Source organism: Eleutherodactylus coqui, chromosome 5, assembly GCF_035609145.1.
Source record: "Eleutherodactylus coqui strain aEleCoq1 chromosome 5, aEleCoq1.hap1, whole genome shotgun sequence".
In the NCBI taxonomy this organism is placed as follows: Eukaryota; Metazoa; Chordata; class Amphibia; order Anura; family Eleutherodactylidae; genus Eleutherodactylus; species Eleutherodactylus coqui.
In genome coordinates this window covers 90,701,661-90,723,899 of record NC_089841.1, presented here as the reverse complement: position 1 = coordinate 90,723,899, position 22,239 = coordinate 90,701,661, and the positions used below count along the sequence as shown (strand labels likewise).

At 41.9% G+C, this 22,239-nt stretch overlaps 1 protein-coding gene across 2 annotated transcripts in view; it reads right to left on the bottom strand.

Annotated features, from left to right (window-relative positions):
- Positions 1–22,239, bottom strand: part of AP3B1 (adaptor related protein complex 3 subunit beta 1) — a 230,603-nt gene that overhangs the window by 35,111 nt on the left and 173,253 nt on the right. For both annotated transcript variants that reach the window (XM_066602845.1, XM_066602844.1), the window contains exons 23-24: positions 13,066–13,291; positions 6,472–6,556 (exon numbers count right to left, since the gene is read on the bottom strand). In XM_066602845.1, the coding sequence (XP_066458942.1) occupies positions 6,472–6,556; positions 13,066–13,291 (311 nt within the window). The remainder of the gene's footprint in view (positions 1–6,471; positions 6,557–13,065; positions 13,292–22,239) is intronic.

The following is a 22,239-nucleotide window of genomic DNA, read 5'->3' as shown; positions in this document are numbered from 1 at the left end:
GATTCTATGAGAATAATTATGTTCTGCCCTTCTGTTTTACACCACTTTCTGACTCAGCCAAGCAAATTTTTGGTATTTTCTTGGTTTCTCCGTCATCAGTCTCATTTTTGAGATATGATCATGAGTGCATCTGCCTTTTCGAAAACCAGCTTGCACTTTAGGCATGATCACCCTTAAAGGCAACTAAAACTAGGCTTTATTCAATAGAAGAGAGAAAAAAAAAACCTGCAGCAGAGTATGTTGTGCAATCGGGGGCAAACCTCTGGGAACCAAACCAGTAACCCAGCAATACACAGAATAAAAAATAGGCAGAACAAGCTATTGGTATGAAAATGAGGTGGTTTCTTTATTTACTTAAATGCAATATTGCATACATGGTTGACGAAAGAAGCCCCCAGCAGTGCCAATGGCCACACTATTTTGCTGGTAAAAGGACCTACCCACTGCTCACTTGGGTGTGCTTAGTTTCACCATGTGAAGTAAGAAGCACTTTGTGGTTTTATCTTAAGAATGGAATTTGCAAAACATTTTATTCTGCTGTCTTAAATAAACGCCATGAGCAAAAGACAAGTAACAATGACCACAGGCGAACATAATACATATAAGGTTCTGACACAGCTTTACACAGAGCTTGAATGGCCAGACCAGACATCCATATTGGTGGTCTGAGCAGGAAGTGTAATAGAAAGGCTTCACTCCCATTTAAATCAATGGGAGTGTTGCCTTCTATTGCACTTCAAGCTCTTGCCACAATGAGGAGCTGAAAGTGTAATGGAAGGCATAACTCCTATTGATTTCAATCAGAGCGACAACTTTCTATTGTACTTATGGCTTTGACCACCGAAGCAGACATCCGCCTTGGCTGCACTCACAGCTGGCTGGTCAACTGATTGGGGGAGATCCCAAACAGCGGACTCCAGCTGATCAACTATTAATGTCCTATACAGAGACTAGGTCATCAATAATAAATGACTGGAAAACCCTTTAACCCTTTCCAAACCACTGTCTGACGTCTGAAGACATTCTGATAAAAGGCTGTACAGCTCCGATGTCGGAAGACATCCGGCAGGGTATTCTTACTGTATATTACTGGCTGCTCTGTTGTCTGGGTCCTCTCCAGCATGTCCCATACTGCACTACTGGCTCGAGCAAGCAGATGGCGCCATTGTGTAATCGCAGAAAAAGAAAGCCCTCTAGGAAACCCTGAATCCAAAATTGGATTGCAAAGGGTGAAAGTGGTCAGTATGAGGCAATATGTCCATGGGCTTCTCTGCCGTATGATCTATTGTTGATTCATAGTTATCAGCTCATTGATAACTATTCCAGCGCTGCTGGGGCTTGGTGGTTGGATGATGATGGTTAAAAGAGCTTCCACAGTACAAATTGGGGGATTTTGTAAAAACGTACAGTACATTACAAGTAAACCCTATAAAACCTGATGCATTGAGTTGAGAAAAGTTCACTTCCCACTCCGTTATTGAAGTGACATTGCTAGAGACCCCGACGGCTAACATAGACCCGGTGTGTGAAGGAAACCTATTTATAGTGTGGCTGGTCATCGCCCGCTATTCACTAATATTGATCGGCCTTGTTTGTCTAATAGGAAAATAATAAACAATTACTTTCGTGATGCCAGAATAAGTAATCAGCTTTTATATATCTGATATAGCAAACCTCCCTAAACATAAAGGTGATGATCTGCATAAATCAATGCGCTATGGTAGAGCGTTCGGATTTATCATTGCAAACATCCTTTACTCATCACAGGAAAAGTCAAATTGTCCCATCAATAAACTGTTTAACACCGCCTCTAATCCTGGACGGATACGCAGGTACGCAGAGACTTTCACTTTATTTACAGCATTATTGCTTCTAACATTATAAAATACATGTTGTACTGGAAATACTGCTTAGTGTCGATATCCACAGATAAATCAATCAATCTTGTTATTTGTATAGCACCAACTTATTCCGCAGCGCTTTCAGGTAATTATTATTTGTTTATTACCCCCCACCAAGTTGGGTACTCATTTTACCGACCTCAGAAGGATGGAAGGCTGAGTCAACCTTGAGCCAGCTACCTGAATCATGCGGGGATTGAACTTGCAACCTTCAGGTCGTAGGTGAGAGCTTACACTCTGCGACACACGAGGCTCATATGACCCCGAAAAAGGCATATACTGCCGTATGCTCATGCAGAGATGGCTTCTATCTGGAATAAAAGCTTGAGTAAAGTCTGCTCTGCTGTATATGTGACATATGCTGTAATAGGATTTTTGAACAGTACCAGGCATACTACCTAAAAAGGTTCAGTAACTATAGATATGTACTAAAAAACAAAATGACATTACTTCTACTGGCTATTTTAGTGGTAAACCATCCGAAAATATAGTTTTTACAACTGCTCTACATACGGAGACTGAACATTGCCAACATTAACGTGTAGGTTCACGTGCAAGAACTGCTTTTTACAAAACCATTGCTACAATGTGAAGCCCATGGTTTCCAATGGGTTCTTTCACATGAGCGATGTTTTGTAGTGAGATTTTGTAGCCCATGCCGATGCAGCCTGAAGCCGATATCCCCTTTAGCCAATATCTACTACTGAACAGGCCATACGTCTATACTTCTTTTTCCATCTAAGAGGATATCTGCATACCTTACAGGGGCAGACAACATTCCTTATGGCGGTCTACAAAATCTCTCGCTGTTATACTCTGATGTCAATCATCAGCATAGTCCCTCAAATACAAACTAATATAAAAGGTTTTGTTAGGTTGAGGGCAATGGGCCCCTAGCAGCTCCACAAGTTACTCATGTCAAGGCCCATTTACACGGAACGAAGAGTGCTCAGAGTTTTGAGCGATCATCTTTGCATAACTCTAAGTAGCTAATTAAGAGTTAATGCAGGTGGAGCAGCGACAGCTCCGTGAACAATGCAGCTATTTTGTATATGCAAACAGTTGCATTGTTCTCTGAGCTTTCAGTTAGTATCCCTGCCAGCAGGACACCAGCTGAAAGAATACTATCAGCGCTGCCCGCTTGGAAAATCAGCGTGTGGCGCTGATAAGAGTCATTGGTGATTTCTAGCTTGCTAGATATCACCTATGAACGAATAGTGTGTGAGCAGTGCACGATGGCCGCGCGTTTAGACGCAACGATTATTGCTCAAAAGACGGCTTTTGAGCAATAATCGTTGTCTCTAAATGGGCCTTAACATGTCTGCCTCTGATCTCTCAAACACTTCTTTCTATTTACATTCAAATATATCGGTTCATCCATTGTATCCAGCATGGTAGACTATAATTCATTAATTAGTATTTTTTCTTCTTTGCCTGCCTCATTAAGCCAAAATGAAATGTTGATAATCTATAATAATGAATGGTTCCTACTAAGCTTTAGATAAAGGACTTAAAAAATAATTTAAATATCAAGTTAAAGTGTTTGTCTGGAATACACAACTGTCTGGGTTGCAAATGGAAAACTAAACATTCGCAATCTACGCAACATATTAATTTTCGGCCATTTGTGTAACACTGATGCCAGATATTCCACAGCGGATTTAATGTGGATTCTACTGCAGAATGGAGCAGGAAAATGACAAACAGTGCCCAAACTGGGCCATCATAGGATATAACAGAATGGCACTGAAGGCACCCCATTGATTATAATGGGGTCTGCCCCTTTTTCCGTTAGGATTCCTGCATTTCATACACTGAAATAGCGCCACATGTTGCGTCATTTTATCCTATTTTTTAAATGGTACTCAGTAATAGATATTGCAATGAGGTGAACAAGTCCTTAATATAAAATTCGCTAAAGTTAGATGCGCCACACTTAAAGGGGTTGTCCCACTTTTTTGCATCACAAATTTTGGCACCACAAATTTTGGCACATGCTTTTTTAGGTTTTATACGACATTCTTTACTTTTCCTAATAGTGACCTCCCACAGGCCAATATTGACTATAATTTATGCCATTAGCTGGAGTTGATTTGTGTATGCCAATTCAGTGTTAAGGCTCCTTCACACTGGTGATACAAAAGGTGTGAGATTTGTGCGTCTCGCAATGCACAAATCTCACACAAATATGAAACCCATTCTTTTGAATGGGTTCATTCACATTTGCGATGTTTTCCTGCAGAGCACCGAGTTGTGATGCGATGCAGAAAACAAATTGCAGCATGTTCTTTCTTTTGGCAGCAGCGCCGGTCCCATTGAAACCAATGGGAGAACATCACCATCCCCTGCTCACAGCCGCAGCAGGGGATTCCTTCAGCAATCTTCTCCCATTGAAATCAATGGGTGAAGATCACTATCTCCTGCCATGCATCAAAAAACAAATCTACTCTAACATTGAGTTGGCATACAAAGATTTACTCCATCTTCTGGCATAAATAACAGTCACTATTAGGAAAAGTGCCGAATGTAGTATAAAACCTAAAAAAAGTTGCAGATTTCTTGCAGAGAAAAGCATGTGCCGAAATTTGTGATGCAAATTACATTAATGAGTCTCCTACCTCCCAAAAGCCTTTCATTCTGTAGGTTTGGCTAGTATGATGATGTGGTCTTCATTTTCGAGGAGAGCTTGTTTGTATACTTTTTTCCATGGAACATCGGCCCAAAATAAGTCTCTATACACCAGCTGCATCTCTTCAATCAGATGCAGTGCCCCCCTGCCCCCAACCTTTTCACATCGCTGGGCTATCTGGAAAAAGGAAGCGTTACCTTGGGCCACACATTAAATACACAAACTGTAATGATGCATGGCGTTGTCCTCCACACAATCCCCCCCCCCCCAAAAAAAAATTCCTCATCTTATTCCATAATCCTCAAAACAACCCCCCACTGTCCTCCACCGTACCCCTAAACAATATCCCATCCTCTTCCACAGTCCTTAAACAACCCCCATTGTCACCGACTGTGCACACAATCTCCTATTATCCTTCACCGAGCCACCAAACAACCCAAGCTCAGTTGCCATGCCATAGAGAATCTGGAGTGGAGTCAGTGCCGGTGTCTGGATGCAAGCCTGGACACAGAAACCTGCCCAGGCTCACATGCCGCTCATGGCCACAGGCCCGTTTCTGACATTAGGGGAGAGAGACTCAGCGTCAGATGGCCAAGATGAGACATGTCTCCCATCCTCACTTCAATACTGGATAGGAACAATCAGGACTCGGGAGGACAGGAAGAAGAACAGCCACTGGACCCGGAGTGACTGAGTGAGTCAGACAGTCACAGACCTCTAAGTGCCGCCCACCTTGTCATCTGTACGAGCCTGTCTAAGCGTAAGCTTACAGTCTTCCATTGCCAGGTACTGCCTCCTCCAGATTCAGCATGTGCAAGGCCTTCAGCCCTTTGGGCCACATTCATAGCCATCCTAGGCCACAGATTGGACACCCCTGCATCATACTGACGAAGGGCAAGAACACTAAAACAGTGCTGTCTACAGAGGAGCGTCCTCTTTTTGTAAGAAATGTGGATAATGAAAAAGAGAAAAAAGGTGAAAGGTGGAGCAACCCCGTAGTGGCATTTCTTGTTCGGCTAAGGACAGGGGTTCATGATGAGTTCTGCAAGCGGAGACAATTCCTGAACCTCTTCTCCTTCCCCACACTGGTGGTGCTCTACTATGTCGGCCAATTGATACAATCAAATATTCTGTCCATAGCCGGTTGTGTTCAATCCCAGCATAACTGAAGAGGCTATGCCTCAAAATGCGTTTTCCCACTGTTATTAAATTCAATGAAGAATACCATTTATACTTTCATTGTTACTTCTTCTTGGAGAGTGCCGCCCAGCACCAGATTATCTATCCCATTCTTTTTGCAAGTGTCTTTGGTTTGGCTCGTATGAGAATTTTTCTTCCTTTTCGAGAATCATTGTGCGAATATATTCTAATCTACATCAAATAAAAATGTCTTAAAAGTACAACACACAGGTCTATACAGTAACAATGCAAGTGTGCACTGGAAGCTCCGTCTTGAACCATCGAGTGAATGTGTAAATAATACATATAAACATCACATATTGAGGTCTGAATCTGACGATCACACAGATGACCGGTACGACATAGGCGGCTCATCTCTTCTATCCCATTCTTATAAGCAGCTGCTGTGTGTATTATACAGCACTTCGCCCCAGCTGCTGAAATACACAATAGTACTGCTGCTGCAGAACTTCTTTCTGAACAGGATGAGGATGTCTTCTCTTAATTAATACAAAGCAGACAGGAAGGACCTTCTCTCTCTTCAAAATGTTCTGCAGCAACTTACACATGGAGCATTATATAGGTGCTGTGCAGTCTATAGTATAGTCTCTGCTAGGGCATGGATGAGCCAAAAATACATGCCATACAGTATCTAAGCAAAATAAGCAGATCCATAAAAGTAGTTTATTGTTCTTTTCTTTTCATTAGCATCTAGAACAGAAGAGCGGATACAACAAGCCTATTTATAGCAATGCAACGTACCACAACTGGAAGCTGGCAGTCTGAGTGGAATCACAAAAGTCAATACCCATTGAGACAGTAATGGATCCCTCTGGCTCCAGAGAATCTGCAAAATAAAATGTTTTCCCCAAATAAATTTACAAAGGTAAAAGAAAATCAAATAACAAACACCAGTCAGCATGCACATGCAATAAAAATGCTTGGCTTATCACATTACTGGCTGGGGGAGGCTGGCTACACATGAGACCAGGTTTCCCTGTCAGAAAAACAAGTATAAATAGGAGCGGCCATTCGGCAAGTAGTGGTGATATCATGTGTTTACTGGGCTAAATTGGATTCCAGTTAATGTGGCATTTGGTTCTTATTTAAATAAATACAAATATTGTGCCTGCGGGCCAGACAAAAAGCTGCCATTTACACAAGGCTCTGCTACTAGGATTTACCAAAATTGCTGGGGAGGGGGAGAGAGAGATCTCCCCTCTGTTCCCCCCCGCCGCTCCCCGCCCCCCATCGGCACCCGAATCTTTTCTTCTGAGCAGGCAGGTACTCGCTAAGGGCAATGCTCGCTCGAGTAATTGCTCTTAGGGAGTATGCTCGCTCATCTCTAGTATTAGGTCAAAACTGCACATATGTCAACCTAAAGACAAACTGATCACCGCTCAGAGTCTTGGCCTCCATTAAAGGGGTTTTGTAATAAAAAATAATAATTTATATACTCACCTATTCTTCCCCAAGCAAACTGCTTATGGTATCTTCTCCTCGCTGTTCTTCTCCAGTCCCCCAGGGTCACCTCACAGCAGGCCGGCTTGTTATGAAGCCTGCATTCCTCCCATTCTTCTTCCAGGCACGTCAGTAAAGGTCACGTCCCTGTGATGTAGCGTTCACTGGCTAGGAAGGAATGCCGATCTATTACAGAGACAGCACATGTGCGCAGTCTTTGCAATAGCTCGACACTCCCCCTGCCGGGCTGTAAACTAGTGACTTAGCGTACATTGCCAGGCAGGATGGAGACTACTTGTGAATGTACATAACTTCAAAGGAAGCAGTAGAATCAGCCAGCTGGAGGTGAGGTGACCCTCTGAGACTGCAGGAGACAGCAGAAGATCTGGTAAGGAGACTGCCTGGGGAGAAATTTCTTTTTTAATGACAGTACCCCTTTAACTAACAGTCACCCTGCTAAAACCACAATAAGTTAAAGACATTCTCCATGTGAATATGGGTACTGTAGTGGAAGGAAATGGAGCAAGTCCTGGATGAAGTCCAGTCAAGGCCCTGACCCCTTGTTTAGGATTTAACAATTCTGCCTTGTGTTGTATAATTGAATATTATAAGACAGATCGGTCGTTATGGACATGACAACCCCATTGAAAAGGCTGTGATTGCTTGTAAGGAAATCCACTGCCTAACAGATAGGAATTACCAGTTGATGAGTTCAAATCTGAATTATCATTGTGCCGACAGTAGAGAAGGCTACAGCCAGCCAGCATTAGTCAAAGCATGTCATCTGCCATTAGCAATTAGTTGTTGAAAATGCCTTTAGAAAAAAAAATTGAAGATATGCATGACCTATCCTCAGTATAGGAGATCAATTTCAGATCGGTGGAGGTTGGCCGCTTGAGTCTTCCACCAATCAGTTGACTGAAGAGGCCATGAAGCATGGGTGAGTGCCTTTGATAAATAAAATCTTTAATAAAATATTTGTATAGCGCCAACTTATTCCGCAGCACTTTCAGGTAATTATTACTTATTACCCCCCACCAAACTGGGTTCTCATTTTACCGACCTCGGAAGGATGGAAGACTGAGTCAACCCTGAGCCGGATACCGGACTCACACGGGGATCGAACTTGCAACCTTCAGGTCATAGGCAAGAGCTTACACACTGCACCACACGAGGCTCTGTAGGTCAGGGAGGTATCATTCCTCCTTGTGAAGAGCACCAAGTTAGTGCAGGGAGTTTTACTGATCATACAATGCTTCCCTGAGCTCTGCCCCTGATCACATGACGGTGATGTCATCACAAGTCCTTCATCCCTGTGCACTGAATGAAGGATTTCGGGCAGACTACATCCACCACAAACAACCGCAGCCTCAGTTGCTATGGAAACACTAGTACTCAGTCTAGCATTTTGTAGCTGGTTGTGAGACAGCTGCACACCTGTGTGGAGATTCCAATAAATGACACCTCACAAATGTACACATACATAGCTCGCAGTGCATACTGACCAACATTAAAGCATAGTCCACCATTAGCTTCACATCTCCTGAATGTGATATCAGGTCATCTTAAGTGCTAATGCCGCCAACACCAGTCCAACCTTCAACTAATTGTAAACTGTTGTCCATTGTTGAAACAGTCGCTTCAGGAAAGATGTCACAGTGCTTGAGGGGGTTCAAAGAAGAGCGACTAAACTAATACATGGAATGACGGGACTGGAATACCCAGAGAGGCTATCCAAATTGGGACTATTTACTCTAGAAAAAAGAAGGTTAAGAGGCGACCAAATAACCATGTATAAGTACATGAGGGGACAACACATGGATCTCTCCCGCGATCTGTTTACACCCAGGACCACGACGGTAACAAGAGGACATCCGCTACGATTAGAGGAAAGTAGGTTTCATCACCAACACAGAAAGGGGTTCTTTACTGTAAGAGCAGTTAGACTGTGGAACTCTCTACCGGAGGAAGTGGTGGTGGCAAAATCCATAGAGGAGTTTAAAAGGGGACTTGATGTCTTTCTGGAGAAGAAGGATATTACAGGATATAAATATTAGGTTAAGTGTCAATCCTGGTATATAGGCAGGTAGGAACTATTAGGGGTTGATCCAGGGAACAGTCTGATTGCCATTAGGGAGTCGGGAAGGAATTTTTTTCCCCAAAAGGGCTAATTGACTTCTGGCCTTGGGGTTTTTTTGCCTTCCTCTGGATCAACACAGTAGGATAGACAGGCTGGACTAGATGGACAATGTCTTCATTCGGCCTTACATACTATGTAACTATGTAAGCTTTTGTGCAAACATGTCACCACAGATGGTTTAAAGCAGGTGTGAAGCTAATGCAGCTTACATGACACAGCGACAAGCCACGATTTCACCTCAGCCACCGGCTGAAGTTTGTAAATGTCGTGCAGAAGATATGCGAAAGCTATGAGCAAACATGTCTCCTTAGCGAGCAGCTGAAGTTCATATATCACATGCAGCTTATATGCAAAAGCAGCAAGCCAACAGGTCTCCTCAGTAAGCTGCTGAAGTTTGTAAATCGCATGCAGCTTATAAACTAAAGCAACGAGTCAACATGTCTCCCTAGCCAGCTGCAGGAGATATTAAATCACGTGCAGCGCACGGAAATATTTTTACCAACTCCAATTCTTCTATCCTTTGAGTACAGTATATTAGTAAGTGGTGCACTACGCCACCAGAAACACTAGTTCTAGTCCTACACCCAAGCTTGATACTATCCAAGCTGATCCTGGCATGGATATCAGACAACTGAAAAAAGCAGTGCAAAACCAAAAAACATGGAGGGAGCTCACCTTTAGGGTCATGAACGACTAACATAGCTAACCTCTCATCATGTCATCGGAACTGGAGTCTACCTTAAAAAAGATTTCAAAGTGACCGACTGGTACAAGAAGCAATAGTCAATTCCCCATACCAGAGATGTATGGAATTCAGGAAATATCTTCGTCTGCCTCGGAGAATTCCTTACTTAACATAGTAATGGACCATTAAAAGGACAGTCAAATATACAGCAGTGATCAATCTAATTTGCCATGAACATATAAGGCATTAATGAAACAGTGGTCTTCCTATTATCCTTTATGTCTCCGCAGACAGGAGCACAGAGTTCCTTCATTCATGACAGCACCAGCCATATGAAATATGTGAAGCTGCAATTTTTGTGGATATTGCACAGGATGAATCATCCGAGTAATATACCAGCGTTGTCATTTTCCTCAATTAGCACTCTAATAAAACTCACTGCATCGCAAGGCCTTTTAACATGATCATTAGCTGTTCTTCTACATAGATCAGTAATAGTGTTCATGTTTATAATAATTTATGCATACACTTTATATACATATGTATATACATACAAACACATACACACACTGTATATATTTAAACACACACTTTTCAATTTCGATATGTTGAAATACTCCAACTAATACTACTGTTAGAGTACAAATCTACCGTAAGTACTGACAAAAATAGACTAAAAGCCCTAAATTCTATGTGAAAAGGTTCACTTTGGAACCACGTGAGAAGTTACATGAAACACGTGAAACATATATGTTGTACGGTAACCATGTTGGTTACTGCTATAATCTATTATAACTGAAATGGCACAGCAGCTCTAATTATAATCCACTTTATAGCAAGTCCTCTAGTTAGCAGGGTCTGTAGACGATAAACTGATCACAGAGGAACAAGTTGTAATCTGTAGAGAAACTCAGCTGCAAGTGTTCAATTTGGTTTCCTATTCCCAACCATTGTTTTACAGACTTGTTCAAGAGTCGTACATTGATTTGAAGGAATGCTGCCATCCAATAGGTGGCGCCGCAGAGGTATTGTTCCATCTTGCTTATTTGCATAAGTTACCCAGAGGAGCATGCATGGCTTTATAAGTCTCCTTACTCACCTCTCAAGTGTCTTCTCACACCTTTTCTGGGTGCTCTCCTTTGTGAGAGACGATGCCCCCACCCCGGCCCGCTCACCCCCTAGGTGTCACCACACACTTCTTGGGTGCTCTCAGAGAGAGGACGCCCCTCTTGACCTTCAATTCATCTACGATGTCATCCTTGTTCATATACTGTATTAAAGCATGTGAATGTCAGAACAGGATTACTTGCTTGTGACGCCCTCTTTGTTTCAGAATGGGAGCGGATCTTCTGTTGTCCTGTTGTACTACATTTCCACTGCAGGAGAAATGTCAGGCTGGCCACAGCTTCCCCAGCAAAATCAAGCGTTTGCTGGAGGTGCCAAGAGCGGGACTTGGACAATGAACAGATTGCCCTGAGCCATGCATTCTCAAAGGGGCTGTGCATCTTAGCACAACCCCTTTAAGCATTGCCACAAGCGAAAGGGAAAATAACAGTCTACATTGAAAATCAGCGGGCTGTCTGTGTAATGCACTAACGAGTTGGATCCTCTAGAGTGAGATTCAAAAGACCCGAAAAAGTCTCAAGGTAAAGGAGCATTTGCAAATTGGGTTTCTACAGCAGACAGCCCTTTAAATAAATGTTTGCTTGTCTTTAAAATACTTGCCCTCGGAGGCTAGCAACAAAACCCCCGAAAAAAATTTAACTGCTGAATCCAGCCCACGTAGGTGCGAAATGGACCCCATTGACTATTAATGGGGTTCATTGAGCTGTTGGTATTGCAACTGACATTTTACTAGACTAAATACCACAATAGGTTGTGCTATTCTGTCCAGGAATTTTCTGCTGCATCTGTGCCAGAGGTTCAGAATGGAACCTCTAACGCAGATGTAAATGGGCCCTTAAACTTAAGGCCCATTTACACTGAAAGATGATCACTGAAAAATTGCTCAAACGACAGTTCGAGTGACAGTTTTGAGTGATCATCTTTGCATAACTCTTAAGTAGCTAATTAGCTACCTAAAGAGTTAAATGCAGGCGGAGCAGGACACCACTGATAACTCAGACAACAGCAGCTGTTGTGTATATGCAAACAGCTGCTTTGTTCTCAGAGCTTTCAGCTGGTATCCTGCTGAGAAGTCCCAGTGGGATTCTAGCTAAAAAGAAGAATGCTAACAGGGCTGCCCGCTGAGAAAATCAGCGTGCGGCACTGATAACAGTCATCAGTGATTTGTAGCTTGCTGGAAATCAGCGATGAACGAACAGTGCACGATGGCAGCACGTTTAGACACAACGATTATCGCTCAAAAGATGGCTTTTGAGCGAATTTTAGGAGATAATCGTTCTGTGTAAATGGGCCTTAAGGCTTTTGATTAATTAAGAAGGTAAAAGTTAAAACTGAAGCTAGTTTACAGCTCTTTACATTTCTCACATATCCAACTGGTAGGGTGCGTTAATCGAGAACTGAGTTTAGTGCCAAGTATGGATTGGCACTTTGAAGAGAAAAATCTGAGGCAGCACTATGCTTTATCTATTAAATCTAATGATTTTGACTTATTTATATCATTGATAACTTCAAAAGCGTTGTTCATCCACGGATTATTCCAATTGCCAGATTGGAGTCAGGAAGAAATTTTTGTTTCCCCTAAATGAGGAAAACTGTCTTCTACCTCAGTTTTGTTTTGCCTTTTTCTGGATCCACACTGGGTGGATTCATGGGATACCTGTGGTTACAACGAATGATGTGCCCTATCCAAAGGACAGTCACTGCTGCTACTCCCTCTCCAGTCATGTTAAAAGCAAGCCTTCTTGAGTACAATACAGATCATAATGGTGAGGAACCTAACAAAAAATGTTTTTTCAGCCTGGAGGTTTTCTCCCTCACACAAACACACTATGTCCCCACTACTGCCTGTAGGGGGAGAAGGCAATATCCAACTTGGACTGCACAGAGGGGTGATCCAACATGTAGCCAAACTTCAAGTAGTACAGGTCGATTCGAATGTTCTTACCTATTGGACTGAACAAGTGCAAATTCAAATCGGATTTCTTTTCTTCTATGTGAATGTCTTCTATTTCCTTGTCACTGGAATTGTTAAATATAATTTGCACAGAGACCATTTGAGCCCCAAATATACACGGCTGTCGTGGGAAGTGATACTGAGCTGAAAGACCTTTACCACTCATTCGATGGAGAAGTTCATGACTCTTTGAAGGGACAAAGGATGGCATGCAGATCTGTTGGTAAAGAAGAGGCACAACTTAGTTTAGCTTAAATTGAAAAGGCAAAAACAGGGAGGAGACCAACACAAAGCGATAACATCCAGCAACCACAGAATAAGGGAATACACATTCCCTAAAACATCTCCCTACCTTGTCAAACACACACAAATGCAGATAGGATGTGTAGACCAAAGAACATGCCATTCAATCTGAAAGTTACTATATTTACAGCATAACATCTTCCTCAAGGTTCCCAACCAATGCACAGCGCACAAATAACAATTCTTCATTTTTCAAAATATTTTCCAAAATTTTTTTTGAAGCTGGATGATTATTCAATCCTTGAATGTACAGGACATACTAGACAGGCCTTGGTGACACAGACCAATGCAAGCCTGTGCATCATGGAAGTGCAATGCTCTGTATACCAGAAAGCAATTTCTATGAACGGTTCCGTACACATAGATACAAGTGGTCACATAGTAGTCTCAGATAGGATGACATAATTGTGAGATGACAAGACATATCTATAGAAAATTAAAAGGTGCAGGGAAAAATATCTGGGCGCGAACAGCAGCAGCCAATGAAGGCTTTGCCTGCTTTTGAAAATATTTTGAAAACTAAGGTACAATGTAAGTGTTAAGAAAATTGTAGATCAATGTATCAGTTAATTGTTTTTGCTATTAGATTGTAGACTAAAAAGATAAAGCATCCTGATATTATAAGTAGTGAAGGGGTTAAATGTAGAGATGAGCGAGCATACTCGCTAAGGGCAATTACTCGATCGATCGAGCATTGCCCTTAGTGAGTACCTGCCCGCTCGGAAGAAAAGGTTCGGCTGCCGGCGGCGGGGGAGAGCGGGGAGGAATGCAGGGGAGATCTCTCCCTCTCTACCCCCCGCTCACTGCCGCAGCTCACCACTCACCCGCGCCGGCAGCCGAACCTTTTCTTCCGGGCGAGCAGGTACTCAGGTACTCGCTAAGGACAATGCTCGATCGAGTAATTGTCCTTAGCGAGTTTGCTCGCTCATCTCTAGTTAAATGTAATCATTTCTATATACCAGTGAGTGGTACTGAGTAAGACAGAAGATAAGATAGTCCTCCAGACCCCCGCCCTTGCATTCCTTCTTAATATATGTTATAGTTACACCTTAAAAGGTGTGAACTTATGTTAAACATTTCAGTTATAGCCTGTCATGTATTCTTAGTACTTCTATAAGTATATACTTTTCCTGTGATGTCATTTATGATATATAAACAACATGCAACTTTGAATACATTAGAAATCATTTGATACCGCAACAGGCCGGTGCGATTTGTATTTCTCCTAAGCGCCCATGCTTCTACACGGGATCTGAGATTGTCTTCTCTTTGGTAATTCTAACAGTAAGTTTATCTGCTCCAAGATCAGCAACTGTCTAGGGAACTTGTGTTGCCATTCTGAGTACGTTTTGGTGCTTTAAATGCAAAATAAACTAAATAAAAACTCCAATTTGTGCAAGAGGTCTGCCACAAACTAATTTCTAGAGATGAGCGAGCATACTCGCTAAGGACAATTGTTCGATTGAGCATTGTCCTTAGCGAGTATCTCCCCGCTCGGAAGAAAAGGTTCGGCTGCCGGCGGGGGTGACAGGTGAGTTGTGGCAGTCAGCAGGGGGGAGAGAGGGAGAGAGAGATCTCCCCTCTGTTCCTCCCCACAGCTCCCTGCCCGCCGCCGGCAGCTGAATCTTTGCTCCCGAGCGGGCAGGTACTCGCTAAGGGCAATGCTCTTAGCGAGTATACTCGCTCATCTCTACTCATTTCGTGTCCATACAATTTTTTTTTTTTAACCCAACATGTGAATGGACACCAATGTAGAGAAGAAGGGAGACCCTTTCCAACCAACAAGAAAGTCTTCTTTCCACCTTCAGCCAATCCATTGCTTTATTTTCAACCACAAACACAGAGCTACTGCATAACATATGTGTGGCATTATGCAAAGAGAATGGCCATAATCCCAGTGGCAACATATATAGCACCTTAGACGCTTGCATATCAAATTCTGCCTACACACAGAAGGTAAATGGAGTTAAAGTGATTAAACTCAGCCATTCTAACTAGAATAGAAGACACAGAAGGAAAGAAACTTTTGAGCCATCAGAAAGAGACTAGCGCGGAACTTATGCAGCATATTTGTAAATGATAAGTCACACCTTTGGATGGTTTGCGAAAATAACCAATCAATTCTGCAGACACAACGCTATTTCTAAAGGAAATCTATGTGATTCCTGATGCCTGCAGATACACAGCAGCAAAGCACACATATTTTATCAGTTTATTACGGTAAGCAAATAAGCGTGGAATGAGAGGGCACATAACTGTCTACTTAGCGCTTACTGAAACATTTATAAGAGCTGTTATCTCCCTAATAACAGACAGACAGCGTGCAATTTTAAAGAGGAGAAAAGCTTCATATTTTTTAACACTTCACTAAAAAGTAACTGAAGAGTGTAAAATGAAAAATACTCTGTGCAGTTAGCTGGTAATGGACCATATTATCAACTTGAGTTAGATTTATAGGATACAAACTAGTCGCTAATAGTTATTTTATGACATAGCATGTCTGCTTTTTTAAGGTTATTAAGATTAAAAATCGTGAAACTTTCTAGAACGGAAAGAAATGAATTATAATTTGTAAAAAGAGAAAATAAAATAAAAAATGCTAAATGCCTGTTTCAGGTGAAAGCTCAGAACGGAAAAACAAGGGCTTTGCCGAATATAAATCTTCGAGCGGGCCCACATATATCGAGTGACGTGAAGGCACTGTAAATTCCTTTAATCTGGCAGCAATAGGAACGGATAGGTGCTGCATCATCCAATATTCTGGTTTATCAGACTGCCATACAAACGTTTAAAGTGATTCATTTGTAAGGGGTGAGAAACTTCGGAGATAAAACCCCAAAACAAAAATATAGGGTATTTTAGCCTTTTTTTTTAAATAAAAGAAACACTAATTGACTCCATCTGTCTAGCGTTAGAGATGAGCGAGTATATTCGCTAAGGCACATTACTCGAGCGAGTAGTGCCTTAGCCGAGTATCTCCCCGCTCGTCTCTAAAGATTCGGGGGCCGGCGGGGGCGGGGAGCGGCCGGGGAGAGCGGGGAGGAGCGGAGGGGAGATCTCCCTCTCTCTTGCCCCCGCAACTCACCTGTCACTCGCGCCGGCCCCCGAATCTTTAGAGACGAGCGGGGAGACACTCGGCTAAGGCACTACTCGCTCGAGGAATGTGACTTAGCGAGTATACTCGCTCATCTCTGTTTAGCGTTCATCCATGTGACATTACATATTAGAGGCTGTTTATATTACGATTTTAACGTAGATTTAGCCGATACGTTAAACGTACATAGAAAAAATAAATGAAGGTATGAAGTTCAAAAACAGATGTGTACTTAAATAGTCTTCCATGTCCATGTTTGTGTCTTATGCGTTTTATTGTATGGTTTTTTAAATACATTTTTGCAGTTGAACACTTTATTTCTGGGGTGTTCGAGAAGAACATGTATATGTTAAACGTATGGAAAAATAAAGCCTTATGATTCTATTACATCTCCCATTGACTAATAAAAAAATAAATAAAAATTGTCAAGCATAAGGCTTTTTTTTATTCTTAACAAAAAAAAAAATCATGGTATACTATGCTAGTCAAAAGAGTAAAACTAACCCAAAACTGTTCAATTATATAAGTAGTAAAAAGATTAAAACTGAAAGTGTTGGCGCTTTAAAAGGTAATGAGAGTGATGAGGAGAAAGCAAGTCTATTAAATAGTTTCTTCTTCACTATATTAACAAAAGGACAAAGAAATGTCAGGTGAAATGCACAGTAAAGGGGTTGTGCCACAATTTCGAGTTATACCCTATCCACAGGAAAGGGGAGAACCTAATAGGTGGGGATTTCACCGCTGAGAACTCTGCAGATCTTGAGAATGGGGACCCACTCTCCTGCCACTGCGGGGGTTGCTCCCACCATATGACATCACTGTGTGCATGTGCAGCTAGTGCTCTTGTGGGATCAGTCTCCTCACTGCAGGGGATAGAAAGCGAGCAGTGAGGACATTGAAGAATACAGGACACCCGTTCTTGATATCAGAAAGGGTCTCAGTTATCCCCTATTCTATGGATAGGGGATAAGTTGAAATTCTGGCACAACCCCTTTAAATGTCACCAGCCTAACACAGGAATAAGTGCAAATCAGTGTTAAAATTTTAATAGACAAATTGCTGGGTCCTAATGGCACCACCCCACCACTCCCCCGGATTCTAAGGGAATTAAGTACTGTAATAGAACACTGTTCCTTACATGTAAGGACTCTATAGTAATGAAGACTGTTCCACAAGATTAGTGCATAGCAAATATGGGGCCAATATACAAAAGGTGAATCTGGAAACTATAGGCCAGTAAGTCTAACTTCTATAGTGGGTATAATGCTAACTAATAATGCTTCTATAGTGGGTAGAAATACTAACTTGGAGTACCTCAATGAAAATAACTTCCTATCAGCATGGGTTTATGAGGGGTCGCTCCTGTCAAACTAATCTGATTAGTTTCCTGTGGAGGAGGTAAGTTTCAGACTGGATGGGAGGAGAATCATTGGATGTCATATATCTTGATTTTTCCACAGTGCTTGATAGTCTGCCACATAAACGGTTGGTAAAAAATGAGAATGCCTGGTGTGTGAGAAAGTGTCTGTAAGCAGGTAAGTAATTGGCTCAGAGATGGGAAGCAGAGGGTGGTTATTAACTGTACACACACTTCAATTGTGTCACTATTACGAGTACAACAGAGGGCAGTATTGGACCATATTGTTTTTAATATATTAATAATATTTGCAGATACAAAACTAAGTAAGAGCCCCTTTATATGCAAAGATAATCTTTCAAACGATTGAAAGTTGTAGCTATCATTTTGTATGAACATTAGTACTTTATCAGCTTTATTTGCATGCAAATGAGCCTCGTGGAGCTGTTTGCGGTGCTCAGCAGGTGGTCTAAGCTCTGCAATTAGCTCTGTGGTTCTGTCAGGGGCTGCTAAGAAAAAACAATGTAATCTCTAGCTCTCATGGAGAACGTAGGGTGCAGTCTGAAAGATAGTTTTTAAGCTCACCTAAATGACGAAAAGTGTATGTTAGCATTTACACGCCACGATTACCGCACATATGCCATTGTTTTAACGAATTTTAAGCAATAATTGTTGCGTGTAAATGGGCCTTCACACAAAAGAGGACAGTATACGGTTACAAATCGATCTGAGTAAGCTGGATATTTGAGCAGAAAAGTGGCAAAGGGGGCTTAACACTGATAAATTTAAGAATATGCACAACGAGCAGGGAAAATACATATCACCATTAACACAAAATCACTAGATTACTTCAGAAGGGTTGTTAATCCACAGAGTTATTCTGATTTTGCTAGATTTAGAGTCAAAAAAGATTTTTTTCCCCCTAAAATGAGAAAAATAGTTTTTTACCTCATGGGTTTTTGCCTTGCTCTGGATCAACATTGCAGCATAATAGTCTGAACTGAATTGACAGTTTGTTTTTTTTCAGCCCTATGTACTATGTTACATTACTAAAAGTCTGTACTTTTGAACTATATTTAACCCCTTCCCAACATCCACATATACAGCGAATGACAGGTGTGTGTGCACAGAGCAGGCTGAGGAGTCAAGACTACTACATACGTGGCAGCTGTTGGCTGTACGACAGCGGAAGCCTTGCCACCACCTCTGGGATCAGATATAACTGCTCCATTTAGATGCATTTAAATGGCCTGACAAAAGGAAGTAGCTCCCTCCCTCTGTCTCCCGAACGCTACTGCTACGTGATCTCCATACACTGCACATGAGCAACACAGCAGATTCAGCTTTCTACAGCGCACACACAGTACAATGTACAGCAGTACTAAGCAAGTACTAAGATGTGATCTGGGTAGATATGAAATAGTAAATCACTTACTAGCAGTTGCAACAGCATATGCGCGATTCTTCTTTTGTCTCCCTTCTCCTGTTCTCTCCATAGACTTCTGCCTATGGCATGAGAAAATAATTCAACCCCTCTGCTCCCTGTAATCCATCTCAGTCTCTATTACTAGAGATGGACTTCATATGACAACAGGCAGTGGATAGTACATTAGAAGACCAACCCCTAGTGGCCAGCACCTTAGAGGGATATTTTATCACAAAATCATAATTTTAGGTAAATAAATTTGCAATAGTTATCAAATTGGTCACAATAACAACATAAGTAGTCGTCTCTAAGTGCAGTGACCAGTTAAGTGTAAAGAGCACAAAAGTGCTCTTTTTTCTGAGTAATTGAAGATGGAATGCCTGAGGATTATACATATCCTGATATAGACTAATAACACCACTTCTGTCATTACTTTGTCATGATTGCTCTGAAGCATTATGGGTCTCTTGTAGAAAATCAGTTTTATATGCTCCATCCTGGTCCTCCCCACCAACCACCACAATCATTGGACAACCATGCAATTTGTTAAAGCGGTTGCCCCATTCCCTTTCTTTCTGCTAGAAGCAGACAGCTTCGTACATTGCAGTGGCCCAGATTGGTACTGCAGGCTGAGCGTTAGGCTGCCTGTCCACAGGCGTTGTGATTTCCCATGGCGTATGTCCGCCGCCAGGGAGCAGGAGCCAGCTGACGGATCTCCGTGGTGAGCCTGACAGATAGGCTCACCGCAGAGAATCACAGCAATCCGTAGCATGCTGCAATTTGCCAGCCACGAGCGGTGGGTTGCAGAGAGGGGATTATCGCCGTGGGGAACGCAGTGAAAATTCGCCCGTGGACAGAAGCCCTTATTCTGTTCAATAGAAATAAGCCTGCAGTACAAACCTTAGCTACTGCACGATGTACTGCAGGAAGCGGATAGAACAGCTAAAAGTGTGGCAACCCCTTTAAATGCACAGATTAGGCGAAGCAGAGTTAAAAAAAAATTGGGGGGTGGGGGGGGGGTGTCCCTGTATATAAAACCTATTGATTAAAATGAAGCATCTGACTAGTGAGGCAAATTGTTTTAATAGCAAAATTGTAAATAAAAAAAGCCATACCATCTTTCATCATATCCGAGTGCCAATCACTATATGCACACGAAAACCACGTAGCTCTACTCTACCCTTACAGCTCTTTTCCTTTGGCAAAAAAAATAAATACAAATTTGCCACCATACAAACCCCTTATCCATAACCTTGGCTAAACTGAACTCCATCCTTTGAGGAGGTGACAAAAGAACTAGAAAACTGATTGAAGGGGACCATTATGTATCAACTTAAAAAAAGGCAAAGTGATTGATGAAACTCGCAGTCACCTTCACTGTGAGCGGCTGCACCTGTATCCTTTATGTCAAATGACCTGAAAATCCTGCTGACAGCCTAACATTCACCACAAGGATACACTGCTCAGAACTCTTCCTTAACATTATTTTAATTGCCAGCAAATTGTAGGCAGGAAGCTGCGCTGTGTGATCTCGTTCTAAGAAAGGAGGGGGGGAATTAATATCTGCAAAGTATAGGAAGATGGCCAAATGCATGCACAATGCAGAATATTAACACTAACTAATGTTCAGAGGTAGAGGATTTGTTTTGGATCTTCCACTTATATATGTTTGTAAGAATCAAGCTATAGTCCAGCACCCGGAAAGCCTGAAACACGGACTTATCGGTCATGGCTTCTGCAGAAGAAATATACTATTACATCACATCCATTCAAAGAAATGGGAGTCCATGTAATAAACCTGATCAGGCTGAATACTCCAGAAGGGGAGTTGCTATTTACCTCTCCATAAAGGCTAATGGTGCATATGGACAATGGCTATTTTGGTGATAAAACCACAGGATCTAAGGATTTTTTTTCTCTCCATTTTTGTCTTAGGGCATTCCAACAGCCATAAAACTTTATTAAAAACATTTTATTGGACTTTACAATATTAAAATGAAAGAAACACAAAATAGAGAATGCAGATTTTCTAACGATTGTGCACAGCTTGCTGCCAACACACAAAAAAATAATAACCATAAAAAAAATAGGGCTGCTGAAGCACCCTGTGTACAAGTGTCTAAGACTGAACACATTTCAGTCACTGAAGGGCTTAGCGAGGGTTCACACATCACGGAATTGCTGTGGAACGTGAGCCAAAAATCCACAGCAGTGTACAGTACAATGTAAGTGAATGGGGTTTTAAGAAGCGCCAGTCACTTACAGCAGAAAAAAATCCACAGCAGAAGATATTCATGGGGTTGATTTGAAAATCCACAGCATGACTTTGTAGCGAAAATGCTGCAGATTGTCACCATGGAACTCATCCACTGATATGTAATGGGTGAATTCTGTGGTGGAAATCCACATCGAAATCTGCATCAGAATTGGCTTTACTTTGCAATGTATGATCCTCAAATGGGTATTCCCATCTCAATCATTGGCTAGGGTGGGATAACCTGTCAGTGTGCAGCAACTAGCAGTGGCCAGGATTAAAGAAAACAGCCGAGATGGAAGTTTTACTCTGTTCCCGGAACTCCAAAATTGCACAAACAATGCAGCTGGCTATACTATACAGTTTCCGTAAACCCTATTCACTTCTATAGGAGGCAGCATAGAACAGCTCACTTGGCTGTGTTCATAATTCTGGCCATCTGTGTCTGCAGCAATTATATCTTGCAAGAACATTGGCATAGTAGTCCCCAGCCTGATAATTGGTGCACAGCATTTCTTAAAAAATGAATAAACTTAATAATAATGTTTCTTATAGCTTTCGTTTGCCAAGATGTAATGAAGAAAAAAAAAATCTAATTAAAGGGCCCATCCACACCTGTGTTTAGGGCATCAGTCATAATTTTGTTTCTAGGTTCCATTTTTGGAGAAAAAAAACTGAATTAAAAATGAAATATTTTTCCCCCTATTGATCCTTAACCCTTTGCAATCCAA